Below are 15334 nucleotides of genomic sequence, written 5' to 3'. Positions count from 1 at the left end.
GGAGGAGCTAATTCTTTATAATTAAATAACTTTATTGCTGTTCTGTAAATATGGCATGTAATTATTTAAAAAAATTAAAGTAATACAGAACTGTAGAAAGCAAAGAGAAAAAACGATTCCAGGTCCCTCAACACAGAAATAACAGTACTTCTTGCTGACATTTGGTGGCATCATTCCAGACATCTCACAGACATACATATAAGAACAGAAATGAACCATATTTATAAAAAGGGGCTCATCTATAGCACTATTTTAAAAAGCAATTAGATTTAATTTACTTAAATTCAGTGAAAGACAAAGACCAAACTGAAACTGAACCGCCAAATTTCAAGTGAGGTTTCCTCACAAGTGATAACTAAGATATACCTTAAAGTAGAAAGGCTATTTTTAAAAAGTTGAAGTCTTGTTTATACCACAGACTTCAACTTTATGTAGGAACAACCTATTGATATAAATACTTAGGATATTAGAGAACTTACACTTCATCTCACTTCTTTTTGTACGTCTTATTTAAAAAAAACATTTTTATATTGTCAAAGTTCAATGACATTTACATTGTGTCCTATAAACACAATTCACTTTGTTTTTAAGCCTTATTTCCTTATTTCTATAGTGTCAGTCTTTTTACCAAAAAGTCCAATTCCTGAGTTATTTGATTCATCAATTTTGATTCTTGTTCTCAATCACCTTGGGTTCTTTTGCAAACAGTCTTTTAAAAAAGAGCCAGGGAATGAACTAAGGTACGATATGAAGAACTTCCAACATCAGTATTCTCTGGAAGACTCATACCAGAAGATGATTGTCAAAAAACCTCAACAAAGATCCAGGCGCTGCTACAGCTGTAGCTGCATTCATCCCACTGGTTCCTGGACTTGCCATGGGAATGAAGAAGGAGATATCTAAGCTGGCCTGTGCATACAGTAAAACAACAAATTTGACTGGATCTACACTGTTGGAACTCAACCAAGAATTAGGAGAAATGCAAGTTGTAGAGCTCCAAAATCTTACAACTACAGACTATCTACTGTTAAAAGAACATATGGGATGTGAACAGTTCCCAGGAATGGGCTGCTTTAATTTGTCTGATTTCTCTCAGACTGTTCAAGTACAGTTGGACAATATCCATCATATCATAGACAAATTTTAACAAATGCCTAGCGTGCCTAACTGGTTTTCTTGGCTTCACTGGAGATGGCTGGTAATTATAGATCTGCTTTGGTTATGTAACTGTATTCCTATTATGTTAATGTGTGTACGCAATTTAGTTAGTAGTTTAAAACCTATACATGCTTGTTACTCTACAAGAAGATATGTCAAAGAAATAATCAATCCTCCCATGTTTTCTTCCATCTGCTACCTCTATAGCTTTTCTTCTTCCTTCCTAATTACAACCCTTAAATAGAATTTGTGCCTCATATCGAATTTACCGAGTATCATAATTCCTCCAAGTGGTAAAGATACCTCGAGACAAGTGCTGGACATAGAAGCCACAGGGCATATATCTGCAAAGAAGTAAAAAGCTAACCTTTTCAAACAATATTGCCTCTCTCTCAATTACCAACTTTACATTTCCCTGTATGGCCCCGGAAGATGACTGGTTAGCCAGAGACGGGTAAGATTCCTCAAGGGAGGAACAACCTAAGACAGGCACAGTCGCAGGGGGGCCATCAGGTGAGAAATTGGAGATCAACAGAGGTGAGGCTTAGAACCTCACCCCCCCTGTTTTGAGAGAAATCTTCTGCATCTGTGGATGTTTTGTTGCCCTTGTCTAGCTTGGATATACTTAGTCTATAGGCACAGACCTGATCATCTACATTTGCCCTCTTACAACACTAAACTATGTTTTCTACCTTTATCTTGCATCTACCTACCACCTCAGAATTTTATTAAAAATAATAATAATAATAAAGGGGGAAATGTGGGATCCACATATAAATCAAACAAGTACAAAAATCAAACGAATATTCATATTTGACCTGATTGTTTATAGTTCATAATGCGTGATCAAAACCGAAAGTTTCTGTGATGACTGCCCTTGTACTGTTCACCATGTAAAAACTTATTCACTATGTAAGAATTCGTTCACCATGTAAGAACTTGTTCGTTATGCTTCAGAAGATTGGAGACTGACGAAAATTAGGCTTGGGGTGGATTAATGATTGTGCATTGAGCATTGACTCCCCTATACAGAATATTATTGTTAACAACCATTTGATTAACAAATATGAGAGATGCCCTCTCAAAAAAAAAATTTGAGATTTTTAGCCAATGGTAAAGACTGAAGGACACCCTTGCCTCGTTGCCAATATCATTCAATTGTTTTCGCAATAATTTGGAAGTGGCTCAACATAAATATTTCTAATACAGTTAATTTTTGGTTAAAAAAAAAAAGCCAGGGAGAAGCTGACATTAAAGATGGCAGAATAGGAAGGCAAGGCAGAAATCTCCTCCCAAAAACACATCAAACAAGAAAAGAGAGCAAATACAACTAAACCTCAAAATGTCCTGAAGACTGCAGAAAATACCACCTACACCTGAAGAAGAGAAGACCATAAAGAAAAGGGTAAAGTGGGAAAGCTGAGATGGAGCAGGACCCAAGCCCTCTCACTACCCCAGCCTACAGAGCAGGGAGGGGGTAGGAGTCCAGGAGCACTGCACACCTGGCTCTGGAGATCTTCCCTGGGATCAGGTGCCCACCTCACACTGGGTTCTTGTGAATAGCAGGGCTGGACACCAGAGGCAGTCAGAACACTCTGGGAGGCTGAGACTCCAGCCAGTGTGGAGGCAGTTACACTCCACCAGACCTGAGACCCAAAGCAGAGGCGGCAGTTTGAAAGACTTTCCAGCAGTGGGAGGGGCACCAGAGGGGAGAGGGCTGGATGGAACTCTCTCCTCAGGAGAAAGGGCAGGTGGACCATACCTTCCCAACCCTCCCTTGGCCCAACAGAATGGGACCTCTCAGGAGCCCCAGATGCTCCACTCCCCTTGCTGGCAACACAGCCCCACAGGCCAGAGGGGAGGGGCATAATATATTTAATGTACTGAAACAGAAGAACCTCTGACCAAGAATCCTCTACCCAGTAAGATTATCATTTAAATTTGAAGCAGGTATTAAACAATTTCCAGATAAACAAAAGTTGAAGGAATTAGCCACCACTAAGTTAGCCCTACAGGATATGTTAAAGGAACTGCTGTATATGGAAATAACCTTAAAGCTAAATTGCTTTCACCAGTGAAAATAAACCCACAGTAAAGGTAGTAGACCAACTAATTACCAAGCAAGTATGAAATTAGAAAATAAAATCAACTATACACAAAATCAGTCAAGGAATGCACAAAAAGTGCAGATTATGACATCTAATATGAAAAATGTGGAGGAGGAGGAGGAAGAAGGAAAAAAAGCACCTTTCGATTGTGTTTGAGAGTAATCAGATCAGCAATTTAAGATAAACTATTATATAGTAAGGAAGCTATCCTTGAACCTTTGGTAACCACAAAACTAAATCCTACAATAAATACACAGAGAAAAATAAATAAAATAGAAATCCAATTACAACACTAAAGAATAAGAAAGGAAGAAAGGAGCAAAGAAGTATAAAAAAAGCCATAAGACAATTAATAAAATGGCAATCACAACACATTTATCAATAATCACCTTCAATGAAAATGGACAGAATGCACCAAATCAAAATACATAGAGTGGCAAAGTGGATTAAAAAAACAAGACCCATCTATATGCTACCCACAAGAGACTCATTTCAGACCCAAAGACATACACAGACTAAAAGTGAAGGGATGGAAAAAGATAATTCATGCAACTGATAGGGAGAAAAAAAGCAGAATTAGCAGTACTTATATCAGAAAAAAATTGATTCAAAACAAAGGAAGTAACAAGAGACAAAGAAGGACATTACATAATGATAAAGGGATCAGTCCAACAAGAGGATATAACCATTATAAATATCTATGCACCCAAAATAGGAGCACCTAAATATGTAAAACAAATACTAGCAGAATTAAAAGGGGAAATAGATTTCAACACATTCATTTTAGGAGACTTTAACACACCATACATATCAAAAGATCAGACAGACAGAAAATAAATACGGAAACTGAGACACTGAACAATACACTAGATCAAATGGACTTAACACATATCTACAGAATGATCTACCCAAAAACAACAGGATACACATTTTTCTCAAGTGCACATCGAATGTTCTCCAGAATAGATCACATACTGGGCCACAAGAGGAGCCTCATAAATTTAAAAATGTTGAAATTGTATCAAGCAGATTTTCAAACCACAACAGTATGAAATGAGAAATAAATGACACACAAAAAAACAGAAAGATCTACAAATACATGGAGGCTAAACAACATGCTTCTAAATAACCAATGAATCACTGAACAAATTAGAACAGAAACCAAGCATTAATGGAGACAAATGAAAAAACACAACAGCACAAAACCTGTGGTTTGCAGCAAAGGCAGGTCAAAGAGGAAAGTACACAGCAGTACAGGCTTACCTCAAGAAACAAGAACAATGACATATATAACAGTCTAAAATCACAGTTAAAGAAACTAGAAAAAGAAGAACAAATGAAGCCCAAAGTCTTTAGAAGAAGGGACATAATAAAGACCAGAGCAGAAAAAAATAGTGAAGAATAAAACAATAGAAAAAAACCAATAATCACCTTAAATGAAATTAGGAGCTGGTTCTTTGAGAAAATAACAAAAATAGATAAACACCTAGCCAGACTTATCAAGAAAAAGGAATGTACACACATAAACAGAATCAGAAATAAAGAAGGAATAATCACAATGGATACCACAGAAATAGATTAGAGAATACTATGAAAAATTATATGCTAATAAATTGGACAACCTAGAATAGACAACTTCCTAGAAATATACAACCTTCCAAGACTGACCCATGAAGAAACAGAAAATCTGAATAGACCAATTAACAGCAATGAAATCAAATTGGTAATCAAAATACTCACAAAAAACAAAATTCCACATCCAGATGGCTTCACAGCTGAATTCTATCAAACATTTAAGGGAGAGTTAATATCCACCCTTCTTAAAGTATTCCAAAAAGCAGAAGAGGGAATACTTCCAAACTCATTCTATGAGGCTATCATCACTCTAACATCAAAACCAGATAAAGACACCAAAAAAAAAAAAAAAAAGAAAATTACAGGCCAATATCCCTGATTAACATAGATGCAAAAATCTTCAATAAAATATTAGCAAACTGAATCTAAAAATACATCAAAAAGATTATCCATTGTGACCAAGTGGGATTTATTCCAGGAATGCAAGGATGGTACAATATTCGTAAATCAATCAGCATATACCTACACCACATTAACAAAAAGGACAGAAACCACATGATCATCTCAATAGATCCTGAAAAAGCACTTGACAAAATTCAACATCCATTCATGACAAAAACTCTCAACAAAATGGATATAGATAATAAAACCCATATATGACAAACCCACAGCCAGCATCATTCTTAATAGCAAAAAGCTGAAAGTTTTTCCTCTAAGATTGGGAACAAGACAAGGATGCCCACTCTCACCACTTTTATTCAACATAGTACTAGAGATCCTAGCCACAGCAATCAGACAACACAAAGAGATGAAAGGCATCCAAATCGGTAAGGAAGAAGTTAAACTCTATTTGCAGATGACATGACATTATACACAGAAAACCCTAAAGAATCCACCAAAAAACGACTAGAACTAATAACTGAATTCAACAAAGCTGCAGGATACAAAATTAATACACAGAAATCTGTTGAATTCCTATATACTAAAGATGAACTAGCAGAAAGAGAAATCAGGAAAACAATTCCACTTACAATTGCATCAAAAAGAAGAAAATACCTAGGAATAAACCTAACCAAGGAGGTGAAAGACCTATACCCTGAAAACTACAAGACCCTCATGAGAGAAATTAAAGAAGACACCAATAAATGGAAATCTATGATCATGGATAGGAAGATTTAATATTGTCAAAATGGCCATCCTGACTTAAACAATCTACAGATTCAAAGCAATCCCTATCAAAATGCCAACAGCATTCTTCAATGAACTAGAACAAGTAGTTCTAAAATTCATATGGAACCACAAAAGATGCCAAATAGCCAAAGCAATCCTAAGAAAGAACAACAAAGCTGCGGGGATTATGCTCCCTGACTTCAAGCTCTACTTCAAAGCTATAGTAATCAAAACAGTATGGTACTGGCACAAGAACAGACCTGATAGGTCAATGGAACAGAATAGAGAGCCCAGATATATAAACCCACACATATATGGTCAATTAATATACGACAAAGGAGCCATGAATATACAATGGGGAAATGACAGCCTCTTCAACAGCTGGTGTTGGCAAAACTGGACAGCTACATGTAAGAGAATGAAACTGGATTATTGTCTAACTTGAGACACAAAAATAAATCTGAAATGGATCAAAGATCTGAATGTAAGTCATGAAACCATAAAAGTTTTAGAAGAAAACATAGATAAAAATCTCTTGAATATAAGCATGAGCAATTTTTTCATGGACACATCTCCTTGGGAAATGGAAACAAAAAAGGAACAAGTGGGACTACATAACTAACGCTTCTGTACAGCAAAGAACACCATCAGCAGAATAAAAAGGCCCCTACAGTATGGGAGAATATATTCAGAAATGACTCATCTGGAAAGGGGTTAAAGTCCTAAATATATAAAGAACTCATATGCCTCAACACCCAAAAAACAAATAACCCAATGAGAAAATGGGCAGAGGACCTGAACAGATACTTCTCCAAAGAAGAAATACAAATGGCTAAGAGGCACATTAAAGATGCTCCACATCACTAATCATCAGGGAAATGAAAATTAAAACCACAATGAGGTATCACCTCACACCAGTTAGAATGGTCACTAGCCAAAAGTCAAGAAACAACAAATGCTGGTGAGGATGTGGAGAAAGGGGAACCCTCTTACACTGTTGGTAGGAATGTAAATTGGTTCAACCATTGTAGTAATCAGTATGGTGGTGCCTCAAAAAACTGAAAATAGAAACACCATTTGACCCAGTAATTCTACTTCTAGAAATTTACCCAAAGAAAACAAAATCCCTGATTTGAAAAGATATGTGCACCCCTATGTTTATCACCATACTGTTTCCAATAGCCAAGAAACAGACGCAGTCCAAGTGTCCATCAATAGATGAATGGATAAAGAAGATGTAGTACATATACAAAATGGAATATTATTCAGCCATAAAAAGAAAATAACTTCTGCAATTTGCAACAACATGGATGGATCTAGAGGGTATTATGCTCAGTGAAATAAGCCAGGTGGAGAAATACAAATACCATATCATTTCACGATTTGTGGAATATAATAAAGCAAAATGGAAGGAACAGAGCAGTATTAGCCTCGTAGGCACTGAGAAGTGACTAGTAGTTACCAAGGGAGAGAGGAGGGAATGGGAGGGGACAGGAGGACAGAGAGGGGGATAAAGGGCACAATAATTCACAATCACAATATAAGTTGATCACAGGGACTGTTGAACCACTGTGATGTATATTTGAAACCAATATAAGATTGTATATTAATACTTTACTAAAAAATAATGAAAAAAAAGAGCCTGGGTTGTTGTATCTGCTGAGCTGTGGCATGCTTGAGGGTTTTTATAAGTTGGCTTTATTCAGTATCTGAAGGACAAATGGTCTTGAGACATATTTTTTCCTGCTTTAGAACTTTATAGACATTGCTATATTGGCTGCTAGAAATGAATGTAGCTATAGAGAAGGAATTCTGAAATCAACCTGATTTTTTTTCTTTGTAGGTTATTTTCCCTTTCTGCCTAAAAGTCTAGAACAGTATCATCAGAAAACATAAATGTGACCAGGCTTTATATTAGTATTAATTTTTTGGGGTGGGGGGGAATGTACAAAGTATCCATTCAATTGTCAGATTTCACACTATTATTTGTTTGAATATCTTTTTCTTGCATTTGTTCTGTTCCATTTCCAAGGACAGCAGTATATGCACTGGCATTCCTTTTCATTTCATTTTTTTGAATAAATTGTACTAAAATATACATAGCATAAAATTTACTATTTAATCATTTTAAAGTATAGAATTCAGTGGCATTAAACATATTCAAAATGTTGCAAAATTATCACCAATTTATTTATATTTTTCTCATCATCCTAAACAGAAACTCTGTATCCATTAAATAATAACTCATTTCCTTTCCCCCAACCCCCAGAAGTTCTATTCTGCTGTCTCTATGAAATTTTTCTAGTCTAGGTACCTCGTGTAGGTAGAATCATACAATAGTTGTCCTTTTGAACCTGGCTTATTTCACTTAGCTTAATGTTGTCAAGATCCATCCATGCTGTAGCATGTATCATAATTTCATTCTTTCTATGGCTGAATGATAGTCAGGTGTATGCATATATCAGTTTTTTAAAATCCATTAATCTGTGATGGACACTTGAGTTGTTTCCATCAAACCTATTGTGAGAGATGCTGTTATGAACATTGTGTACAAATAATCTGTTCAAATCCCTAACTTCAATTCCTTTAGTTACAAACTAGTAGAATTGCTGGATGATTAAGGTTATTTCTGTTTAACTTTTTGAGGAACTGTCAAACTGTCTTCCACAGTGGCCATGCCATTTCACATTCTTCCCAGCAGTGCACAACGGTTCCAATTTCTCTACATCCTCACTAACACTTGTTACTTTAAAAATTTTTTTACTTTCTGATGATTCATCATAAAGGTGGTATCTCACTGTGCTTTTGATTTGCATTTCCTAAATGACTAGTGATGCTGAGCACCTTTTCATGTGTTCATTCGCTGTCTGTGGGTAGCCACTTGAACCTAACATCTAAAATTAAGTGGTCTCTTTGGTAACATTATTCTTTGTATGTAGAATCTGATGCTTACTCTAGTTAGTTGGTATGAGAACTGAATGGAAGTGTGTTAATAGTGTCAGATCGCTGCTGATCAGGACAGTTCTACCTTCAAGTTCATTGATTCTTCTATCCACCTGCTAAACCAAGGTAGTGAAGTTTTCATTTCAGTTATTGTGTTACTCAGCTGTGGGATTTCTATGTGATTCTGCTCTCTATTTGTTGAGAATCATGCTCCTCGTTTCTTTTAGTTCTTTCCATTGTGTGGGTATATTCAGGGATAGTTTCTATTAATCTTTTCTTCCTACTAATGGCCATACATTCTTGATTCCTTGCATATATAGTAATTCTGTATTGAAAACTGGACATTTTTAATAACTTGTCACCTCTGAAAATCAGGGTCATACCCCTCCCAGGGTTTTTTGCTCCTGTGTGATATGGACTGAACTTTTTTGTTTAGTTATTCTTCTGGTCTGACTGCTGTGGCAAGGCCTCCAGTACTACACTGAATAAAAGTGGTGAGAGTGGGCATCCTTATCTTGTTAGAGGAAAAGCTTCCAGATTTTTTCCATTGAGTATGAGGTTAGCCATGGGCTTCTCATATGTGGCCTTTATTATGTTGAGGTATGTACCCTCTATACCCAATTACTGAGCATTTTGTTATGAATGGATATTGAATTTTGTCAGATGCTATCAGTATCTGTCAAGACAATCATATGGTTTTTATCCCTCCTTTTATTAATATGGTGTATCACACTGATCTGCAGATATTGAACCATCCTTGCATACCTGGAATAAAGCCAACTTGGTTGTGGTGAATGATTCTTACAGTGTATTTTTTAATTTAGTTTGCTAATATTTTGTTGAGGATTTTTGCATCTATGTTTAATCTTTTTTGTAATGTCTTTGCCTGGTTTTAGTTATCAGGGTAATGATGGTCTTGTAGGATGCGTTTGGAAGTATTCTTTCTTGCATTTTTTGAAATAGCTTAAGGATAGGAACCAGTTCTTCTTTAAATATTCAGTAGAATTCATCTTATAAAGCCATGTGGTTCTAAACTTTTGTTTGTTGGGAGTTTTTTGATTACCAAGTCAATTTCATTATTAGTAATCAGTCAGTTGAGATTTTGTTTCTTTCTAGTTCAGTCTTAGTAGAGTGCATGTTTCTAGGAAGTTGTCTATTTCTTCTAGGTTTTCCAATTTGTTGGCATATATATAATTTTTCATAGAATTCCCTTATAATCCTTTGACTTTCCATGGTGTTGGTTGTAAGTTCTCTTCTTTCATTTCTGATTTTGCTTGAGTCCTGTCTTTTCTTTTGAGTCTGACTAAAACTTCTGTATTGAAAACTGGGCATTTTGAATAACTTGTCACCTCTGGAAATCAGGGTCACACCCCTCCCAGGGTTTTTTGTTCCTGTGTGATATGGACTGATCTCTTCAGAGAATCAGCTCCTAGTGTTAATGATTTTTTTCTTTTGTTTTCTTAGTCTCTATTTCATTTACTTCTGCTCCAATCTTTATTTTCCCTCCTTCTACTAACTTTGGGCTTTGTTCTTCTTTTTCTAGCTCCTTCAGTTGTAAGGTTAGATTGTTTATTTGAGAGGTTCTTCCCTCTAAGAACTGTTTTTGCTGCATCCTATGGATTTTGAACCATTGTTTTTATAGGGGTTTTTTTTGTCTCCATGTGTTTATTTCCTTTTTGATTTGTTCACTGATCCATGGGTTTAGTCTCCATGTGTTTGTTTTTCTTCTAGTTTTTTTCTTGTGATTGATTTCTAGTTTCATACTGTTGTTGTTAGAAAGGGAACTTGATACAATTTCAATCTTCTTTAGAGACTTGTTTTGTGGCCTAACATGTGATCTATCCTGGAGAATACTCTATGTACAGTTGAGAGGATTGTGTATCCTGCTGACTTTGGATATAACGTTCTCCATATATCTGTTAAGTCCACCTAGTCTAATGTGTCATTCAATGCCATTGTTTCCTTATTGATTTTCTGTCTGGATATCTACCTATTTATGTAAGTGAGGCACTGAAGTTCCCTTCTATTCTTACATTACTATGAATTTTTCCCTCTATGTCTATTAATATTTGTTTTATATATTTAGGTGCTCCTATGTTGGGTACATAGATATTTACAATTATTATATCTCTTGTTGGTCTGATCCCTTTATCATTATGTAATGTCCTTCTTTGTCCAATTACAGTCTTTGTTTTAAAGTCTATTTTGTCTGATACAAGTATTGCTACTCCAGCTTTTTATTTTTTGCTTCCATTTGTGAGGAATATTTTTATCCCTTCACTTTCAGTCTATATGTGTCTTCAGGTCTGAAGTAAGAATCTTATATAGATGGGTCTTTAAGGAAATTCTCTATTTGGGCTAATCAAACTCCCTATAAGAGGCTCTAAAAATCTCTTGTGCAGGAGGGTGCAGCCATAACTGCCAGCATTCTGGGAGTTGAGCAGTAGAAGAGAATATAGATTTATGTTTTTAATTAATATGAAAGTTGTGACAAAAACTGGCAAAAAAAACAACAGTCATCACTTAGGTTTTACAGTTTCAAATATCAACAGCACATATTTTAAATTTCAAGGTGTTTATTTTATAAAATTTTATATGGCAGTACCTGAAATAGGACTTGAACAGGCACTTAACATACACTCACTGAAAAGATTAAGTAGGTTAAGAGAGATGTACAAACATACCTGGACCAGCAACTAATTTGAAGACAATGAATTGCTTTCCTGGAAGTAGAAAGATACTCAATATAAGAAAGAGTAAGGAATACTTACAGCAGAGAAAGTCAGATTTACAGATTTAAAAACCATGATAGTTAACATTTAGGAGAAAAATTTACTTAAATTGTAACTCCTGTACTGATCTCTAGTGGAATAGTACATTTTCTCAGAATAACTAAGAAAATGTCACTGATCTCCTTTCTCCCCACAGTTGAGAGCAAAACCACTGTCCAAATGTCACGGTCGCCTCCCATGCCTCATACGTGGCTTACAGAGATCATTCCCAGTTTGTGAGCTGGTGACGATTCCTCCATTTTAGCCTCAGTCACTGAAAACATGTATTAAAATTCCTGCTAACAGAACAGCAACAGTGACACCTAGAGCTAGTCTGCGATAGAAAATCAGCTGGCTCACTGTTAAGATGTCCCCAACTGTGGACACCGCATACTAGTTGTTTTCTTCCATTACCATCAGTTGGAAGCTCTGGCTCTCTGGTCTGATGATATCAGGTAAAGCCACTCCATCGGTCACATCTTTTTCTAGGATAGGTAGATCTGTTTGCAGAGAACAGTGGTGTATTTACTTATAAAGGAGTTGGGTAGAGAGAAATTACTGAAGGTTCCACACAGTTACACTGTAAGCAATGACAGGCAGTCATTGGTTGGTGTATGTGATATTATACTAAAAACTTTCCATAAGAGAACCCAGAGTTGATCTCCAAATTATTAGGGCAGATAGTTTTATTGAGCAAGAGCAGGATCAAAGCAACTCTGGCTCTAGTATTTCTTGTCTGGCAGAAATAACGGGCACTAGAGAATGTCCTCTCTTACCTGTTGGCACAGGCATAGTCTCTTTAATCCCTTTCAGTCCAGCTCGAACCTGTGCCTATAAATAAGTATCCCATAGTAAATAAAGTGTAAGTCAGGTTTGGCTAGCAATCCTGTTAAAACTTCAATTAAGCTACTCCAAAAACATAACACATAGCATGTATTTTTTGGTTCTGGAAATGCTAATGCCAATAGAACATAATGCCAGACAACCACTATTCTTCACAACACTCAACTCACAATAACATATAAAAAGCTACTTGTTGCTTTAGTTGCAAATTTGGCATAGTTTTTGCACTTGTGCCCTTCAGTGTTCTTAAACACCAATAAAAAGAATAAAGTCCAAAGATAAATAAATGGTGTTGTCATTTAATCAACAGTTCATGGTCCAACTTCATAACCTGTACCCATATTCCCTCCACAAATCAAACTGAAGATAGGAAAGACACACTACATCACAATTAGGAAAATCAAAAGGGATCTGTGGCCTGGAAGGCAGGCAAACATAAACAGCACCAGTCTGTGTGCCTGAACTCACCTCATGTCTCCACATCAGCAATGCCTCCCCTAAGACAACCTCCCATCCCTCACATCTCAGCCTTGACACAATAAAGGGACTCACAATCCAATGCAGAGTCCATGTAGTTGGGATCCCGATCCTGTACCCACAAATAATTCTGCCCCCAGCAACTTTCCCCTGATCACAGATACTTAGTACATTGCTTTTTAGGAAACCACAGATTTTAAAAAACTGAAATTCTCTCTCATTTTGTTGGTTGAGGCCTGGTCAGCAGACACAAAATTAGCTCTGTGTTAGGAGGAAAACGCTGGAGTACAACTTCCTCCTGCGCTGACTCTCACATCACATGAATTTCATGATCCCACCTGAGTCATGCTGACATGGTGCTCCTGTCATTGACCCTGAAAGATTCCTTACCACGCCTCGAGATCAAGAAAGAGCCACAGTTCTGAAGGACACACTCTCTGTTACCTGCTCTGCAACTCTGTTGCAGTTTATCTTCCAGATGTACACCGAATAGAAAAGGGCTTGAAAGAAGACGCAAACTATCAATCCATACCAGAGACCTGGGGGTACAAAATGATGTCACGGTTTAGATTTTCTTCAGTCAGGCTCCCATCATCAGTAAAATTCTCCCACAACTACTGTATCCACAGAGTACGCTTCAGTTGAATTTACCCTCCCCAGATTTAGATAACTGTCCACCAGGATTAGACTCGAGCCTACTATTGATCTAGCAATGGCAATCAATCTATCACTAAACAATAAAACACATCTCCCAGAAAAGGTTGCTGCTTTGTATGTTGATTTAACAAGTCCTTACTGGCATTGTTTGTACCAGGTCTTTCAAGTGCTAGACCCACAGAACTGAACAGGCTGACAAGATCAGCTCCCTCATGGAGCTTATATTCCACTGAGGGAGACAAAGAGCAGATAGGGAAACATATCTGACAATTTGGCGAGTAAAAAGCGCCATGAAAGACACTGGGCAGAGCACTGCATAATGACCTGCAGCCAGTCAGTAAGGTGGCCAGGGGGCTCTCTGAGGGGGAGACCGGGGGTGAGCACTCAGCTAGGACGGCTCCAGGGAAGGCCCTGTGTGCAGAAGGAAGAGCAGGCCCAGAGGAACCAGCTCACAGTCCCAGGAGCAGAAAGGCCAGTTAGGAGGGGCAGAGGGGCGGTGGAGAGGACAACATGCAGGGCGTTAGGGCCCTGAAGGATCCAGGGTTCATTCTATGTCTAACGGGAACCCACTGAAGGGCTTTAGGCTGCTGTGTGCATTTATGCATGTGAGACCTGATGTTTTCAAAAGCCCACTTTCAAAATGATCTCTCCGACTGCTGTGTGGAAAAGATCACTGGGAATGCACAGGGCCCCACGAAACACTGTAAACAGTGCCCATCTACTTGTGAGAACGATTTCAACCTCTAAAATGTCAATTATATATCAAAGTGGTATTTTATACCCATCATTTCACTAAGAAGCAAGCTGCGTAGGCTTGAGTGGGACCACAGTATGAACTGGGAATGAGCCCACCGATACACTCATTACATGTCTGGGGCCCCGCTCTGGCAAAGGCACTCCAGGGCTGGTCCTCCCCATAGACTCCTGGCAATTAAACAAAAGTGGAATTGCCTCTCCAGTTGAGAACTGAACAGATGGACAGTTTATACCCTTTGATGGGGTGATTCCATTCCTAGGAATCCATCCTAAGGAAAGATTTAGGAATGTTGTTAATAGTTCATATACCTAGAATGCTCATCACAATGTTATTCATAAAGAGGAGCCATTTGAATGTCCACTACTAGGGAAGCATTAAAGAAATGACACAAGGGAAAATTATAAAGTTGCTAAAAACCATGTCTGTAACATGGGATAGCAGAAAATTACATACCCAGTAAAAACCCACATTTATGAATAATAGAAAAATACACTAGAATAAAAACAATTTTTAAATGCTGGAATAAAATACATTGAGTGAGCAGTTGGAGTCAAGATGGCGGCATGAGTAGACAGCGGAAATCTCCTCCCAAAACCATATATATTTTTGAAAATACAACAAATACAACTATCCCTAAAAGAGAGACCAGAAGACACAGGACAACATCCAGGCTACATCCACACCTGTGAGAACCCAGAGCCTTGAAAAGGGGGTAAGATACAAGCCGTGGCCCAGCGGGATCCAAGCATCCCTCACCCCAGCTCCCAGCGGGAGGAGAGGAGTCGGAGCGGGGAGGGAGAGTGAGCCCAGGACTGCTAAACACCCAGCCCTGGCCATCTGCACCGGAGCGCAGACACACAGTGTGTGCATGGGGT

The 15334-nt window shown here is 37.6% G+C and overlaps 1 protein-coding gene across 7 annotated transcripts in view; it reads right to left on the bottom strand.

Annotated features, from left to right (window-relative positions):
• The window catches only part of LOC108409201 (multidrug and toxin extrusion protein 2-like), a 63245-nt gene that overhangs the window by 14526 nt on the left and 33385 nt on the right, over nt 1–15334 (bottom strand). For 5 of the 7 annotated variants that reach the window (XR_012130432.1, XR_012130435.1, XR_012130436.1 and 2 more), the window contains 4 exons: nt 13490–13584; nt 12502–12556; nt 12140–12225; nt 11639–11677 (listed from right to left, as the gene is read on the bottom strand). Coding sequence is in view for 1 of the 7 variants with exons in the window: in XM_073234735.1 (XP_073090836.1) it covers nt 11651–11677; nt 12140–12225; nt 12502–12556; nt 13490–13584 (263 nt within the window). In the remaining 6 variants the exon portion in view is untranslated. Of the gene's footprint in view, nt 1–11638; nt 11678–12085; nt 12226–12501; nt 12557–13489; nt 13585–15334 lie in introns of all 7 variants that reach the window. The other 2 variants (XR_012130433.1, XR_012130434.1) reach the window with 1 other exon arrangement.

Source organism: Manis javanica, chromosome 4 (genome assembly GCF_040802235.1).
Source record: "Manis javanica isolate MJ-LG chromosome 4, MJ_LKY, whole genome shotgun sequence".
Lineage (NCBI taxonomy): Eukaryota > Metazoa > Chordata > Mammalia > Pholidota > Manidae > Manis > Manis javanica.
Note: the sequence above shows the minus strand (reverse complement) of the source record. Positions and strands in the feature narration are given on the sequence as shown.